Source organism: Nerophis lumbriciformis, linkage group LG29, assembly GCF_033978685.3.
Source record: "Nerophis lumbriciformis linkage group LG29, RoL_Nlum_v2.1, whole genome shotgun sequence".
NCBI classification, from domain to species: domain Eukaryota; kingdom Metazoa; phylum Chordata; class Actinopteri; order Syngnathiformes; family Syngnathidae; genus Nerophis; species Nerophis lumbriciformis.
In genome coordinates, this window is record NC_084576.2 from 488,351 (window position 1) to 506,793 (window position 18,443).

The window sequence follows — 18,443 nt, forward strand, 5'->3', positions numbered from 1 at the left end:
AGAAACAAGTAACCAGCTCTTTCCAGATCTCGCGAGAGAAACACTTAAAAACCAGCTCTTTTCCAGATCTCGCGAGAGAAACAAGTAACAAGCTCTTTCCCCCCCACCCCCGGTACAACTACTATTTCAACATTCTGAAAATAAAAATAAACTTTTGCATTTTCAAAACAAAGACATACAACTTATGTTGGTAAATAAACAGTAGCTTATATGACCCCTTTAAATCCTAAGTTGCGTGATCAGAGCGAGACGAGTCGTGGCTCCTCAGCTTCATGCAGGACGGAGTGGTAGGAGGCGTGGGCGAGGTTGACTGACTGCAAAAGACCACACCATTATTTTTAAATCAATCTAAATATTGCTCTAGTTGGTATTTGTGTTTTAAATCCTGTTGTAAAGGTTTGTACTTTCAACTGTAGTTGTAAATATTAAGTGGAATTGTATTATAATAACCGAATATATTCCTTTATTTTGGAATAGTTGCAATTAAAGCAATACATGAATCACAACAGCTGTAGTCTCAGCACTTTGTAGCGCCCTCTGGCGTGAGTGTAAAAGATTACAGCACCTGGTATTCAACACTGCTTTATGCGTAGGGACAGTCAATAAATAACCATTACCTTGAAAAATGTATTCATCTACATCAAAACACTGACTCATCTAAAAGAAGGTAAATAATTAGTCATACCTCCTTATTGTGCATGCCCATTATTTCATAATTTTAACAATATATCCATGTTTAATATAAAACAATAAGGATATTTTCCCAATAGTCTCCATGTCATGCAACTCAGTAACCTAATTCCACTTATTAGTCATGCTAACCTTTTAGTGTAACGCACACCCTTTTATTTTAAAATAGGGTTTTATTAAAAAAAAAAAAAAAAAAAAAAAAGATACGTTTTTTAATAAAGATCATGTGCATGATAAATATTATACAGATAATTATCAACATTTTTATTAGCTCCAAATGAGAGTCAAGTTGGTTTTATGTTGGATAGTCGTAATTGTTGCGGGGGCTAAAAATGAAACCATGGTTTTCAATATTACAAATTTATATAAAATCCAATTAAACTTACTTTTTAAAACAAAAAGGTGTGAATCACATTAGAGAAAACACTTCAAATATCAAGTGAATTTGGGATTTTAGGTCATATGACCAGGAATCTATTGAAAAGAAACATTTGTTTTTAATATCAAAATGTTTTTGATCCTATTTTAAAATAAAACAGTGGAATTTGGTTACTACGTTGCATGATGACATGGAGACTTTTAAAACAAATAATTATTGTTTACATTAAAAAAATATTTAAATGATAAAATCAGGAACGATATTAAAAATGTAGGACTATTTATTTGACCTCCTTTTAGATGAATCAGTGTTTTGATGTAGCAGATATACATCTTCGAAGACAATAGTAGTTTATTGACGGTCCCTAAGCATAAAGTAGTGTTGAGAGCGGCACCTCTCCTGCAATCTCCCCGCAGCATGAGAGAGCAGTGTGGGCACAGTGAGGGGGAGCTTCCGCTGGAGCTCCGGAGGCAAATATCCACCGTGAAAGCAACTTGACCGCCGTAGCAAAGGAAGACAATCACACAGCCAGAAAAAGCACATTAGTGTACGCATGCGCACCAGGCTCTTAGATAATTAGTCATTTTGTCCCATCCCGTCTGTAAGAGTTCCATTTAAAAAGGTTGGTTTTACCTCGTCTTTCGGCTTACGGCCATACTACCCTGAACACGCCCGATCTCGTCCGATCTCGGAAGCTAAGCAGGGTCGGGCCTGGTTAGTACTTGGATGGGAGACCGCCTGGGAATACCAGGTGCTGTAAGCTTTTACACTCACGCCAGAGGGCGCTGTTTCTCACTTCTTGCAAAAAAAACAAAACAATGGTTTTTATTTCACATTCAGTTTTACAAAAACACATGTCATTTTATAAATTCACCAGTCACGGATAGTCCGTCAATATGTTCAACAGCAGTTTGGCTGTTACTGCCAGTGCCGGCCCAAGCCTCCATGGGGCCCTAAGCAAAATTTGATTTTGGGGCCCTCTATTTCTGCCAATAATATTGATTGTTGATCATTCACACACCTACTATAAACTCATTGTGGCTCTGGCAGTGTTGTTTACATGATCCTATTGTCAGCCTGGCATGTCTTTACAAATGACATGTCATTTATAAAGATATGGGGGTGGCCCAGTTAAGAACATAAATAATACCAATGAATGAACGAATGATGTCCAGAGTGCCACATATGGTTCCTAATCTTAAAATGTAGAAAACATTCAGCTACAAGAGTGGCCTGGGGTTGAACAGTCCAAGTGATAAAGCTTTGTATTTACAGTAAAAGTGTCATCTTGTCTCATCAGTCTTGTACATATTAGTCTTTAATTACTAGTTTACATTTGTAGTTAATTGTTCATATTTAATGTTTACTTTGTACAAAGAGAGCGCAGTCTACTGAAGTTAAATTCATCAATAGTTTTCCCCTTTGAAAGACGCAAGGCAAATTCCTTCCATTTCACCATGTTGCTACAATGATCTTCACTGTTTTCATGCTGTTTCAGCAGTGCACCTATGTTGACCCAATCCCGCTGTCCCTCGGCTGACACTTTTAAGGACTTTTTGGAAAATAATTTGCAGCAAAAGCAATAGACTGCATCTTTACTTCTTGAATAAGTCAGCCAGCTACGCTTGACTTTTTCTCCATTGACTAGCTGTCTGTAGGTATAATGATAATGAAAACTTGGGCCATCATGCCGTTTGGGGAATGAAAAGTTCTCCTTAATAGACAGTGGTCCTCTGATCACCTGCTCAGTCCTGTCTGAATCTGAGAGGAAAGAAGGCCACTCAGCTGGGTCAACTGGCGGAGCTGATGATGGTCCATGGTGTGAAGGGGACGTTGTGGTGGAAGTTGCTGAGGAAGTGACCAAAGAAAGACAATGACTAAAAAAGAAGGACCTATAAGGTCATTAAATTGCACTGTTGGACATAATTATTCATCTCAGAATGTTCTGCAGTACAATGAGAAATTATAAAGGCTGTTTTGCAGTTAACTTACTAGATAAATCAGCTGTGGTTTCAGACATGGAGGGGACAGTGGGCACAGAAGATGGAGGTGTGTGAGAGAGCACTGTAGAGGATGGAGATGGACCTAAGATGAAATACATACATATAGGCACACATATTAATGAGATACTTTGACTACATTAATTTCCCTTCAGGTGTAATGTTTATACTAAGAAATTAAATGTATACTGTATGGTGACAGTCTTTTCCTCACCTGATTCATCACTCACAGTTGAGCCTGAGGATGTGGACTGGCTCTGGACTGATTCTGTGCCTCCAAAGTATTTGAACAATGCTCCTGGGGAAGTTTCACATAACTTATGAGTTGATGTAAAAAATTATGTTTATTTTACTCACATAAATTACCGTGCTCTGCTGCAAACAATTTGTGCAAACAACATATCTCACCAGTAACCTGATGCTAAAAACATATTGCTAGCACCGCGCTAGCTAGCTAACGTCACCTAGCTAAAGCTAATTACAGCTACAAATCTTTTTGATAAACTTTTTATTACCAAGTCATGCAAATATACCTTTATCATGGCATTTTTTCTCCTCTTCCACTTTCTTCTTCTTCCTTTTTTCTGCACCTGAAGGATATGTCCTTTTTGGTGACATTGTTTTGCCTCTATCTCATACTTGCCAACCCTCCCGAATTTTCCGGGGGACTCCCGAAATTCAACGCCTCTCCCGAAAACCTCCCGGGACAAATATTCTCCCGAAAATCTCCCGATTTTCAGCCGGAGCTGGAAGCCACGCCCCCTCCAGCTCCATGCGGACCTGAGTGAGGACAGCCCTTTTTCATGACGGGAGGACAACAGGGTGACAAGAACTAAATCATCCAGACTAGAGATAAATTGTATTATTATGTTTATCTTACCTAAAAATAAATATATTTATTAATTAAAAAAAAAAAAAACTAAATACATTTTTACTATATTTTGCTAAAAACATAAAAATTAATTGTATTTTTATTTGTAATTTTTCGTGACTCCTTATTACATCCAGCCATAGAATTATACATTAAAATAAACATATTTGAAATAATTGATTTTAAATTATCATAATAATTAATTTAAAATGACCATATTTAATTATTAAAATAATTGCTTGTTTATCAACAACTTTAGCATTTTATTCATTACATTTTGAAACTCTCAGAAGCCAAGTTATGTTTTATTCCTTAATATTTATTTATGCAAGTTTGAAGTATCAATTATCTAAACACAGCTTGTTTGCATATTTTCAGGATGTTGATATATATATATATATATATATATATATATATATATATATATATATATATATATATATATGTATACTTATATATATATATGAAATACTTGACTTGGTAAATTCTAGCTGTCAATATACTCCTCCCCTCTTAACCACGCCCCCGAATTGCAGTATGCAAAACATGTGGTTCGAAGATTACAGACGGAGACGCAACAACTTCCAACTTTGTTCGACATTTGAAGTTGCACAAAGAAGGGTAAGTTTTGAATGTAAGCTAACGTTTATTGGCTAAGTAACGTGACTTGTATTTCCTGTGTAGTTAAATGAGTGAGGCTGTAAACTCACTGCTAACGTTATAACCATAGACATCTTATAAGTAGACGCAGCATCGAGCGCTACTGCCTACTGGCGCAGACGAGACGCGGGGCCGCCATCTTGGAGTGGTGATCCGCTCCACTCAGTGCAATTCATTTGGCAGGAGCAATGAACTGTCAGCGCATTTAATTCATCTTACCTCACTGAATACCACTGATTTTCACCCCCTTTTTGTCATACGTGTAGCTATGATAAAGGACACATGTTTATTATTCATAGTTTGCTTAACAGTAATAGAATATTCTTATATGCTATAAGTGAGCAGACCTGCCAGATCAAAACTGGGAATATAATCCCAGAGAAGGGTCAGCTATTTTGAAGTTGAAGAAACAATATGATGAGGTTATATATACATGCTACATAAACAATGTATGAATACGTTAGATATCTATATATCTTATAGACTGTATCTCTGTTGCTGCAGCAGCAGAGAGTTTATTCTGTCTTGACACTTTGTATTGATATTTTCTATTATATTCTTCCCTTAAATGATCATGTTTACAGTCATTGTTTTATATGTATTATTTTATGTAAGTCGCTTTGGATAAAAGCGTCTGCCAAATACTTAAACATATATAAACACCTGAAAGTCTTTATATCAGCTAAAATCACCAATCTGTTTCACTGGATTCAGAATAAAACCAACTTCTGTCTTACCCAACAATGTTAGTATTTGAATATTGTTACTTGAAGGCTTATTCCTGGTTACAATTATACTGTTAAGAATTGTCTTATATACTTTGCCTAAAAAGAGAATGCATCATAATCAGTGGCGGCTGGTGAATTCTGTTTTAAGTGGGGCTGAAAGTTTGTAAAGCAAACCCCTGTAGGGGGGTCATCCTCCCCCAGAAGATTTCTTTGTGATTTTCACATACAAATATTGAAGATCTTTGCTCCTTCTCAACTCTGTGGTAATATTATTTTCATAAAATAAAACCAATTATACGTTAATGTTAAATCTTACTTGTGAAAAGTAATCCCCCGATTCCTATTTTCAACAGTCCGCTCATTTGAGCAGGAAAACGCTGAACACCATCTTTGTTTTCTACCTGTCAACTGTCAGTTTAGGCTGCTCGCCGGCTCCTCATCACCACTTCAAGATGGCGGCCAAATTTCTCGCGTCCCAGCAGCCAATGCTGCGTCTACTTATAAGATGTCTATGGGGGCGAGAGCTCGTTTTACTCGTTTCTCTCGCGAGATCTGACAAGACTGCGCGCGAACCAAGCAGGGCGAGGATAAAGCAAGATGGCGTCTGACGGTGAAGACGTTATTGCAGTCGTCACAGTTCAGTGTTCTTAATCTGTGCGTCCATGTACACATATATGTCCTTTATTACACTCTATTAAATAGAGTAAACATCGTTAATAACTGTTTGCATCCGGTTATATTAGTCTGAGCGCACTTTGATGCTTCTCGAGCTAGCTTAGCGTGCTAGTTAGCTTAGCTTGTTAGCTGCTAACAAAGAGAGATGAAAACACATCGCTAAGCAGAGATCAAGTGTGAGTGTAAAGTGTTGTGATTGTGTGAAAATGTGCGAAAGAACCATAGCAGAGTACGAGGAGGAACTTTGTCCAACAAAAGAGGAGAAGGAGCGACAACATGAAAAACATCAAGTTGTGTTACACACAACAGGTTTGTTTACTTCTTACTCTCACATCTTTACTAACTTTATATTTATTATTAACACTTTTCTTCAATAGATTGTCTATAGGAAGATGAATTGTCATGTGAGGATGTTCAGACACACAACATTTATGAGAGGTTGATGTTCCTCGCAGTTTGTAACAAAGTGTATCAACATGTTTGCACAAAACTAAGACAAAGTCAGAGTCAGTTACCATGGTAACTGATGCTGTAAACCTAGCCTGCTAGCTGGCAGGTTTGACAAGTTATTTATGTGTGTAAAAGCTATACTGACCTGTTATTTCCTTCATATTGGTGCAGCCATTAACCTACTACAACACCTGCTACATCCACCTACTCAGTGGCCTAGTGGTTAGAGTGTCCGCCCTGAGATCGATAGGTTGAGAGTTCAAACCCCGACCCAGTCATACCAAAGATAAATGATAAATGATAAATGGGTTGTACTTGTATAGCGCTTTTCTACCTTCAAGGTACTCAAAGCGCTTTGACACTACTTCCACATTTACCCATTCACACACACATTCACACACTGATGGAGGGAGCTGCCATGCAAGGCGCTAACCAGCACCCATCAGGAGCAAGGGTGAAGTGTCTTGCTCAGGACACAACGGACATGACGAGGTTGGTACTAGGTGGGGATTGAACCAGGGACCCTTGGGTTGCGCACGGCCACTCTCCCACTGCGCCACGCCGTCCTATAAAAATGAAACCCATTACCTCCCTGCTTGGCACTCAGCATCAAGGGTTAGAATTGGGGGTTAAATCACCGTAAAAAATGATTCCCGGGCGCGGCCACCGCTGCTGCTCACTGCTCCCCTCACCTCCCGGGGGGTGATCAAGGTTAATGGGTCAAATGCAGAGAACAATCTGGCCACACCTAGTGTGTGTGTGACAATCATTGGTACTTTAACTTTTTAATGTGGCAGTGATTGTGGAAAAAACAAAGCCTGATCTAAAGATGACATCTTGATCTCATACCATCTCAAACCAATTGGCCGTTCATTATTAAGTGAAATGTCTTAAAGTCGCTTCAATTTGTCTTTAACCAAGCAACACTAAGTTTTATCCAGTTACTCGATTAATCGAAAACATTTCCAGTAGAACACTTGATTAATAAAATGTTCAATAGCCACAGCCCACAGCCCTATACCTGGGGCGGTATAGCTCGGTTGGTAGAGTGGCCGTGCCAGCAACTTGAGGGTTCCAGGTTCAATCCCCGCTTCTGCAAACCTAGTCACCGCCGTTGTGTCCTTGGGCAAGACACTTTACCCACCTGCTCCCAGTGCCACCCACACTGGTATAAATGTAACTTAGATATTGGGTTTCACATTGTAAAGCGCTTTGAGTCACTAGAGAAAAGCACTATATAAATATAATTCACTTCACCTATATTTCATTTATGATTTAATATTTAGCATGTAGGAGTTAAAATGTGTTTTGTTTGTGTCCTGTAGACATCCATCAGCTGATTGGACACCAAGAAGAATGTCTCCCTCATCTGCAGGGGGACAGTTTCACTTCAGAGGATCCACAGCCCTCACACATGAAAGAGGAAGAGGAGGGAGAGTGTCCTGTAGGGCAGGAGGAGGATGATGTCAGCAAGTTTCCACTGACTGTTGTCTCTGTGAAGACTGAAGAGCATGAAGACAAAGCACCTGAGTCCTCACAGCTTCATCACAGTCCAAGTAAGCACAACATCCACATATCATCTCATACAATGTTTGTGACACATGTTCATCCGGGGGCCACATTTATGACTAAAGATGGAGATATACTTGCTTTTTACACCACCATTTAAAAATGAATGCTCATCAATCATCAACAGTGTAATTGCTGGGGTGTAACCATGTGACCTAGAGGCCGTCCTCCTTACCTCACGTGGTCAAATGAAGGCAAACATTCAATATGGCTACTGTTTATTTACCTTTAGCAGCACACATGTCAGCATATTTCAAAGGTTTAGTGGTGAAGATAAAGGCCTACTTAAATACGATTTTCTTATTTAAACGGGGATAGCAGGTCCATTCTATGTGTCATACTTGATCATTTCGCGATATTGCCATATTTTTGCTGAAAGGATTTAGTAGAGAACATAGACGATAAAGTAGGCAACTTTTTGTCGCTGATAAAAAAGCCTTGCCTGTACCGGAAGTAGCAGACGAGTAGCGTGACGTCACAGGTTGTGGAGCTCCTCACATCCGCACATTGTTTACAATCATGGCCACCAGCAGCGAGAGCCATTCGGACCGAGAAAGCGACGATTTCCCCATTAATTTGAGCCATGATGAAAGATTCGTGGATGAGGAAAGTGAGAGTGAAGGACTAGAGGGCAGTGGGAGCGATTCAGATAGGGAAGATGCTGTGAGACCTGATATTCAGCTGGGAATGACTAAAACAGTAAATAAACACAAAACATATATATACTCTATTAGCCACAACACAACCAGGCTTATATTTAATATGCCACAAATTAATCCCGTATAACAAACACCTCCCCCCTCCCGTCCATATAACCCGCCAATACAACTCAAACACCTGCACAACACACTCAATCCCACAGCCCAAAGTACCGTTCACCTCCCCAAAGTTCATACAGCACATATATTTCCCCAAAGTCCCCAAAGTTACGTACGTGACATGCACATAGCGGCACGCTTCTACGGGCAAGCGATCAAATGTTTGGAAGCCGCAGCTGCATGCGTACTCACGGTACCGCGTCTGTGTATCCAACTCAAAGTCTTCCCGGTAAGAGTCTCTGTTGTCCCAGTTCTTCACAGGCCAATGGTAAAGCTTGGCTGTCATCTTCCGGGAATGTAAACAATGAAACACCGGCTGTGTTATCCGGCACACCAGTCAAGGGATGCATTTTACGGCGGGGGTGCGTTATCCAGCACAACACCTGACGCAATACACCGCTTCCCACCTACAGTTTTCTTCTTTGCTGTCTCCATTGTTCATTGAACAAATTGCAAAAGATTCACCAACCCAGATGTCCAGAATACTGTGGAATTTTGCGATGAAAACATGAGACCGCAAATCCGATGACAAAACTACAAAGTCGATCATGGAACTGCGGCCTAGATTGTCCTGGTGCCAAGTGCACATATGGACACTTTTATGTTTGAACATGGTGTTTGTTATTGACAATCTTTGACGAGCACAAAAAAATATATTCAATGTTTATTTAGATTGAGTTACTTCTCTGCTGTCCAGCAATGTCTCAATCAATCTAGTTTATTAGTACTAATTAGCAAAGTTTTCTTGTCTTTCTACAGTCTTTCCTTTGACAAACTGAGGCAGTATTTGTGACTGATAAAACTTTCAGCGAATCAAAATTTAAGAAATTGTTCCGGAAATTTCATTACATTGAAGACAGCCAATAAAAACGCAATCAGAATCAGAATTACTTTAATAATCCCAGATGGGAAATTAAGATTTTCCGCACAATCCCATTCAAGAGCAGACAAACATTACAGGGAGACAGAACAGGATTGCTGACGGGTCTGCCGACTTCCGGCGCCCCTTACAACAAAGGTGAGAAACAGGTAAATGCTAAGGAGGGGGGAGAAAAAAAATTCAGTCTCAGCCTGGGCCCCTGAAGAGGGGGTCCAGACTGAGACCAAAGAGAAAAACAAACTCATAGCCATAGCCCACAGAAACATGTGTGTAAGAGGGAAACATCAAAGAACACAAAGGACATTAAAGACATTAAAACAGCAGCGCTGATGCAACCAGCTACTTCTACACACAGCCACAAAAGTCAAACAACAACAACAACAAAAACATATACACTGTGGTGATCTCTGCGGTGTTCCACGCCATCGTCTGCTGGGGTGGGCAGAGCATGGCCAGAGACAGGAGCAGACCCAACAAAGCAACCAAGAGACCTGACTCCACCCTCGGCCGCCCACCAACTCTCAGCCAGTGTCCAGTCCGCATGGATGAGCGAGGATACGTCCAAAGAGACCGAGGTGTCCGATACCTGCTCATTCAGCCAAGACACTGTGAAGCTTGTCCGTCCCGGCTCTCAGCGCCAGCTCCGCAGTCCTGTCTCTTCATCCGCATCTCCTCCAGTCTCTCCAAACGGACTCTGGTGTGGCAGAGACCCAGCAGCTGGTCTCCATGGCCAAAAGGCTCCCGGGAGGCAGATCCAGAAGTTCACAAAAAAAGCTCAGCAGAAGTCACCAAAGTGCCAGCCCTTGTCACACAGTCCCAAAGGGTCCCCAACCAAAAGGCAAAAAAACCCCACATGAAAACAAGAAGGAAACATCCGGAACACAAAAGGATGACACAAGAGCACAGAGCTCCTGCCACCAGCAGCCACTACAGCGGCGCCATCTTGGGGACGGAAACTTGACCCGTTTATCTTCTCCAAGTGGCGACACTGACATAAAGAGACATAAAAAGTGTGTTAACGCCAACACTGGTTATTAATGTGATTATCACACAGCAGTCATTTCCATTACACAATATTCAAATATAGGTGGTAGTGTTGGAACCATACCAATATTTTGCTACCGCTACTAAAATTATGTTGGTACTTTTCTAAATAAAGGGTACCACAAAAAATGGCATTATTGGCTTTATTTGAACAAAACAACTTAGGGTACATGAAACATATGTTTATTATTGCAGTTAAGTCCTTTGATAAAATGTTGAACATACTAGACAACTTGTCTTTTAGTAGTAAGTAAACAAACAAAGACTCCCAATTAGTCTGCTGACGTATGCAGTAACATATTGTGTCATTTATACACCTATTATTTTGTACACTTTATTAAAGACAAGTGGTAGAAAATGAATTATTAATCTACTTGTTCATTTACTGTTAATATCTGCTTACTTTCTCTTTTGACATGTTTTATCTTCACTTGTGTTAAAATGTAATAATCACTTATTCTTCTCTTCTTTGATACTTTACATTAGTTTTTGGATGATACCACAAATTTGGGTATCAATCCGATACCAAGTAGTTACAGGATCATACATTGGTCATATTCAAAGTCCTCATGTGTCCAGGGACATAGTTACTGACTTTATAAACATAATATCAATTTTTTTTAAACGAAAGAAGATGTGATGCCAAAAGATATCGACGTAATCATAGTAGTATCGACTAGATATGTGTCGTTTGTTTACATTTTGATGCCGGTGAGCTACAGTGTGTAGTGAAGCATGTTTTGCTGTTCCTCGTCCTGCAGTGATAATGATACGTGTAAGAAACTTACATTATTTGTCGCCATGGAGGCGAGGATTAGTGATTTAGAAGTAGCTAAAACACTGTGGATGGACGTTAGCCGCTAGCTAGCTAGCCATGTCCTAAAGCACCTCTTCCTGAGGGTGTTTCAGCGTTATAACTTCACCTTTATCGTTAGTTTTTACACCAAAATGAGTCTGCTCTCCCTTTTCTGTCTACACACTGTGTCTGCTTGTAAGTACTCTGTGTGTGTGTGCCGCCGAACATGCCCGTCTGCTCGTAAACCAGCAATGTCACCACATGACTTCGACGCGGGAGCGGGGGGGTGCGGGACCGGTACGTTTCAGAGACGGTTTAGTACCGAAAATGATTCATTAGTATCGCAGTACTATACTAATACCGGTATACCGTACAACCCTAATAGGTGGTATGGCCCACTTATAATTAAACTAACAAAATAATGTTGTTTTTCATCAGATATGTTCTAGTATTGTATATGTGGATGGGGGCCCTGCTTTGGAAATAATGTGTACCCCTTTCAGAGATCACGTTTAGTTCCACTTCAAACATTCACATGTTGCACAATGAGATGAGTGCTGTAGCACAAGCGTAGGATAACGTCAACAGTTGTGGAACTTTCTAACCAACAATTAAAATACAGTCGCATAGTAGGCCTTAATTATTAATTAAAAACAAGGAGGACACTTTATTTAACAAGTATATTTAATATTTTAGCCACTGTAATATTACACACAGTTTGAACAGTAACATTGTGTTTGAATATATGAAAATAAAACATTTTACTTAAATAATATTTGGTGTACCACTAGTGGTACACTTACCACAGTTTTATGTGTATGTATGTATGTATGTATGTATGTATATATATATATATATATATATATATATATATATATATATATATATATATATATGTATATATATATGTGTATATATGTATGTATGTATATATATGTATGTATGTATATATATATGTATGTATATATATATGTATGTGTGTATGTATATATATATATATATATATATGTATATATATATATATATATATATGTGAGTGTGAATGTTGTCTGTCTATCTGTGTTGGCCCTGCGATGAGGTGGCGACTTGTCCAGGGTGTACCACGCCTTCCGCTCGATTGTAGCTGAGATAGGCTCCAGCGCCCCCCGCGACCCCAAAGGGAATAAGCGGTAGAAAATGGATGGATGGATATATATATATATATATATACACACATATATATATATATATATATATATATATATATATATATATATATATATACACATACACATATATATATATATATATATATATATATATATATATATATATATATATATATATATATATATACATACACATATATATATATATATATATATATATATATATACACACATATATATATATACACATATATATATATATATAGCCCAGACTTCCCTCTCCCCAGCCACTTGGTCCAGCTCCTCCCGGGGGATCCCGAGGCGTTCCCAAGCCAGCCGGGAGACATAGTCTTCCCAACGTGTCCTGGGTCTTCCCCGTGGCCTCCTACCGGTTGGACGTGCCCGAAACACCTCCCGAGGGAGGCGTTCGGGTGGCATCCTGACCAGATGCCCGAACCACTTTATCTGGCTCCTCTCGATGTGGAGGAGCAGCGGCTTTACTTTGAGCTCCCCCCGGATGACAGAGCTTCTCACCCTATCTCTAAGGGAGAGACCCGCCACCCGGCGGAGGAACCTCATTTCGGCCGCTTTTACCCATGATCTTGTCCTTTCGGTCATAACCCAAAGCTCATGACCATAGGTGAGGATGGGAACGTAGATCGACCAGTAAATCGAGAGCTTTGCCTTCTGGCTCAGCTCCTTCTTCACCACAACGGATCGATACAGTGTCCGCATTACTGAAGACGCCGCACCGATCCGCCTGTCGATCTCACGATCCACTCTTCCCTCACTCGTGAACAAGACTCCGAGGTACTTGAACTCTTCCACTTGGGGCAAGATCTCCTCCCCAACCCGGAGATGGCACTCCACCCTTTTCCGGGCGAGAACCATGGACTCGGATTTGGAGGTGCTGATTCCCATCCCAGTCGCTTCACACTCGGCTGCGAATCGATCCAGTGAGAGCTGAAGATCTTGGCCAGATGAAGCCATCAGGACCACATCATCTGCAAAAAGCAGAGACCTAATCCTGCAGCCACCAAACCAGATACTCTCAACGCCTTGACTGCGCCTAGAAATTCTGTCCATAAAGGTTATGAACAGAATCGGTGACAAAGGGCAGCCCTGGCGGAGTCCAACCCTCACTGGAAACGGGTCTGACTTACTGCCGGCAATGCGGACCAAGCTCTGACACTGATTATACAGGGAGCGAACCGCCACAATAAGACAGTCCGTTACCCCATACTCTCTGAGCACTCCCCACAGGACTTCCCGGGGTACACTGTTGAATGCCTTCTCCAAGTCCACAAAGCACATGTAGACTGGTTGAGCAAACTCCCATGTACCCTCAAGGACCCTGCCGAGATTATAGAGCTGGTCCACAGTTCCACGACCAGGACGAAAACCACACTGTTCCTCCTGAATCCGAGGTTCGACTATGCGGCGTAGCCTCCTCTCCAGTACACCTGAATAGACCTTACCGGGAAGGCTGAAGAGTGTGATCCCACGATAGTTCGAACACACCCTCCGGTTCCCCTTCTTAAAGAGAGGAACCACCACCCCGGTCTGCCAATCCAGAGGTACCGCCCCCGATGTCCACGCGATGTTGCAGAGTCTTGTCAACCAAGACAGCCCCACAACATCCAGAGCCTTAAGGAACTCCGGGCGGATCTCATCGAGGAGCTTTTTAACTACCTCGGCAACCTCAGCCCCAGAAATAGGAGAGCCCACCACAGATTCCCCAGGCCCTGCTTCCTCATAGGAAGACGTGCTGGTGGGATTGAGGAGGTCTTCGAAGTATTCCCTCCACCGATCCACAACATCTGCAGTCGAGGTCAGCAGAACACCATCCTCACCATACACGGTGTTGACATTGCACTGCTTCCCCTTCCTGAGGCGGCGGATGGTGGTCCAGAATCGCTTCGAAGCCGTCCGGAAGTCGTTTTCCATGGCTTCCCCGAACTCCTCCCATGTCTGAGTTTTTGCCTCCGCGACCGCTGAAGCCGCACATCGCTTGGCCTGTCGGTACCTGTCTGCTGCCTCCGGAGTCCTATGAGCCAAAAAAGCCCGATACGACTCTTTCTTCAGCTTGACGGCATCCCTTATCGCTGGTGTCCACCAGCGGGTTCTAGGATTACCGCCACAACAGGCACCAACCACCTTGCGGCCACAGCTCCAATCGGCCGCCTCAACAATAGAGGCACGGAACATCGTCCACTCGGACTCAATGTCTAGTGCCTCCCTCGTGACATGTTCAAAGTTCTTCCGGAGGTGGGAATTGAAACTCTCTCTGACAGGAGACTCTGCCAGGCGTTCCCTGCAAACCCTCACAATGCGTTTGGGCCTGCCAGGTCTGTCCGGCATCCTCCCCCACCATCGCAGCCAACTCACCACCAGGTGGTGATCGGTAGAAAGCTCCGCCCCTCTCTTCACCCGAGTGTCCAAAACATGAGACAGCAAATCCGATGACACAACTTCAAAGTCGATCATGGAACTGCGGCCTAGGGTGTCCTGGTGCCAAGTGCACATATGGACACCCTTATGTTTGAACATGGTGTTTGTTATTGACAATCTGTGACGGGCACAAAAGTCCAATAACAAAACACCACTCGGATTCAGATCCGGGCGGCCATTCTTCCCAATCACGCCTCTCCAGGTTTCACTGTCGTTGCCAACATGAGCGTTGAAGTCCCCCAGTACAACGAGGGAATCACCTGGGGGAGCACTCTCCAGTACTCCCTCGATTGAATCCAAAAAGGGTGGGTAATCTGAGCTGCCGTTTGGCGCGTAAGCGCAAACAACAGTCAGGACCCGTCCCCCCACCCGAAGGCGGAGGGAGGCTACCCTCTCGTCCACCGGGTTGAACTCCAACGTGCAGGCTTTGAGCCGGGGGGCAACAAGAATTGCCACCCCAGCCCGTATATATATATATATATATATATATATATATATATATATATATACATATACGAATACAGTCGCGATCAAAAAAGTACATACACTTGTAAAGAACATCATGTCATGGCTGTCAATCATTTCTATAACTCTTATTTTTTTGTGATGTAGTGATTGGAGCACATACTTGTTGCTCACTAAAACATTCATGAAGTTTGCTTCTTTTATGAATGTATTATGGCTCTACTGAAAATGTGAGCAAATGTGCTGGGTCAAAAGTATACATACAGCAATGTTAATATTTGCTTACATGTCCCTTGGCAAGTTTACCTGCAATAAGGCGCTTTTGGTAGCCATCTGCAAGCTTCTTCTTGATTTTTTGACCACAACATTGCTGCAGTTCAGCTAAATGTGTTGCTTTTCTGACATGGACTTGTTTCTTCAGCATTGTCCACACCTTTAAGTCAGGACTTTGGGAAGGCCATTCTGAAACTTTCATTCTAACCTGATTTAGCCATTCCTTTACCACTTTTGAGGTGTGTTTGGGGTCATTGTCCTGGTGGAACACCCAACTGCGCCCAAGACCCAACCTCCGGGCTGATGATTTTAGCTTGTCCTGAACAATTTGGAGCTAATCCTCCTTTTTCATTGTCCCATTTAAAGCAGCAGTTCCAATGGCAGCAAAACAGGCCCAGAGCATAATACTACCACCACCATGCTTGACGGTAGGTATGGTGTTCCTGGGATTAAAGGCCTCACCTTTTCTCCTCCAAACATTGCTGGGTACTGGGCCAAACAGCTCCATTTTTGTGTCATCTGACATCACATGGACAAAGATAAGACCTTCTGGAGGAAAGTTCTGTGTTATACCACAAAATAACGTATAGTATCTTATTAATTTATAGCCAAAAATATTTTCATTTTATAGATATTTTCAGAGCAGAATATTGTCCTTAGGGCCCTCTGGCATCCCACGGGTTAACCGTAAGGTCTGGGCCTCTTAAGACTTCACTGTTGGTGCTAATCCACCTGTTTCTTCTCCTTTGTACCAAATTTCAAAGCAAAAGTGAGTCCACAAAATGAAATCTGAATTGGTAAAATCTTTTCAATATCGCTCCTAACATGTGACTGAACAAAGATTTACTCTTCTCGAGCGTGTTTGTCTTCTTGTGTCCTGCAGACGTCAGAGGAGGCGAGGAGAAGAGAGAGGCGGAGCCTCCAAGCAGCAGCTCAACACAACACATGACAACAGAAGCTGATGGAGACCACTGTGGAGGATCACAAGCAGACAAGATCTTAGCTCCACTATCAGATAGTGAGGACACAACGTCACACTCTCCTCACACTGATGATGAACACTCTAAAGATGATGCAACATGTCACACTGACAACACTCACTTCAAATGTTCTCACTGTGACAAAACTTTTAATGTTCGTCGCAATATGACAGTACACATGAGAACACACACTGCAGAAAAACCTTTTTCCTGCTCAGAATGTGGTAAACGTTTTGCAGCAAGTCAAAGTTTAAAAGAACACATGAGAATACACACTCGAGAACAACCTTTTGCCTGCTCAGAATGTGGTAAAAGTTTTGTAATGAATGAACATTTAAAAGTACACATGAGAAAACACACTGGAGAAAAACCTTTTTCATGTTCAATCTGTGGTAAAGATTTTACTCGACAGCACCATTTCAAAGCACACATGACAATACACACTGGAGAACAACCTTTTTCCTGCTCAGAATGTGGGAAAAGTTTTGTAACAAATCGAAGTTTAAAAGCACACATGAGAACACACACTGGAGAAAAACCTTATTCCTGCTCAGAATGTGGTAAAAGTTTTGCAAAAAATCGACGTTTAAAAGCACACATGAGAACACACACTGGAGAAAAACCTGTGAAAGTGTGTAGTTGCAGTGTGTGTGGTGAAGGATTCTCTTCTAAGTACCAGTGTAAGAAACACAAGTGTGCTGGTGAGAACAGCAGCAGCAAATGAAGATGCAGGATTTGAAATAAACTGTCTAAACTTTAACTTTGACTTTCTAGCAACATCAGCACATATAACATGTGTGACATGGTTGTTGTGTGTGTAACACAATCTTGTTAATATGATTCTAACATTTATAGATTAGACACTTCAGATTAGTGCTTTTATTTCAGTCAAGTACATGAGTTAATATACACATTTGTGTACTTTAAAATGAACAGAACAATTGGACTGAAAAGGTGAGAATAAACAGTACATAAAATATGTTACATACAATAAACCTTTTTTTGTGTAGATATTCATAATTCATTTACATACTTAATCATAATTGTGTTTTATATATGTTTTTTGAAATAATGAAGTGTAATTCGAGATGATTCCATAGATGAACTCCTTTATATGATATACATATTTGTTTTACATGTGTTCATACCTTTGCTTTTGAGTACACATATATCTCTCTTAGTTGTATTACGGGGCTTCACGGTGGAAGAGGGGTTAGTGCATCTGCCTCACAATACGAAGGTCCTGAGTAGTCTTGGGTTCAATCCCGGGCTCGGGAACTTTCTGTGTGGAGTTTGCATGTTCTCCCCGTGACTGCGTGGGTTCCCTCCGGGTACTCCGGCTTCCTCCCACCTCCAAAGACATGCACCTGGGGATAAGTTGATTGGCAACACTAAATTGGCCCTAGTGTGTGGATGTGAGTGTGAATGTTGTCTGTCTATCTGTGTTGGCCCTGCGATGAGGTGGCGACTTGTCCAGGGTGTACCCCGCCTTCCGCCCGATTGTAGCTGAGATAGGCTCCAGCGCCCCCCGCGACCCCAAAGGGAATAAGCGGTAGAAAATGGATG

General features: G+C 41.5%; 1 protein-coding gene and 1 non-coding gene across 2 annotated transcripts in view; both read left to right on the plus strand.

The window, feature by feature from the left end:
• The first annotated feature begins 1,713 nt into the window (after nucleotides 1-1,713).
• On the plus strand, nucleotides 1,714-1,832 carry LOC133572382 (5S ribosomal RNA). Its single transcript, XR_009810525.1, has one exon. It is a non-coding gene; the product is annotated as a 5S ribosomal RNA (ribosomal RNA).
• Nucleotides 1,833-5,905: 4,073 nt separating this feature from the next.
• The window catches only part of LOC133572329 (uncharacterized), a 91,028-nt gene continuing 78,490 nt past the window's right edge, over nucleotides 5,906-18,443 (plus strand). Inside the window, exons 1-2 of the mRNA XM_061925244.2 lie at nucleotides 5,906-6,312; nucleotides 7,779-8,009. Of these exons, the coding sequence (XP_061781228.1) occupies nucleotides 6,210-6,312; nucleotides 7,779-8,009 (334 nt within the window). The 5' untranslated portion in view covers nucleotides 5,906-6,209. The remainder of the gene's footprint in view (nucleotides 6,313-7,778; nucleotides 8,010-18,443) is intronic.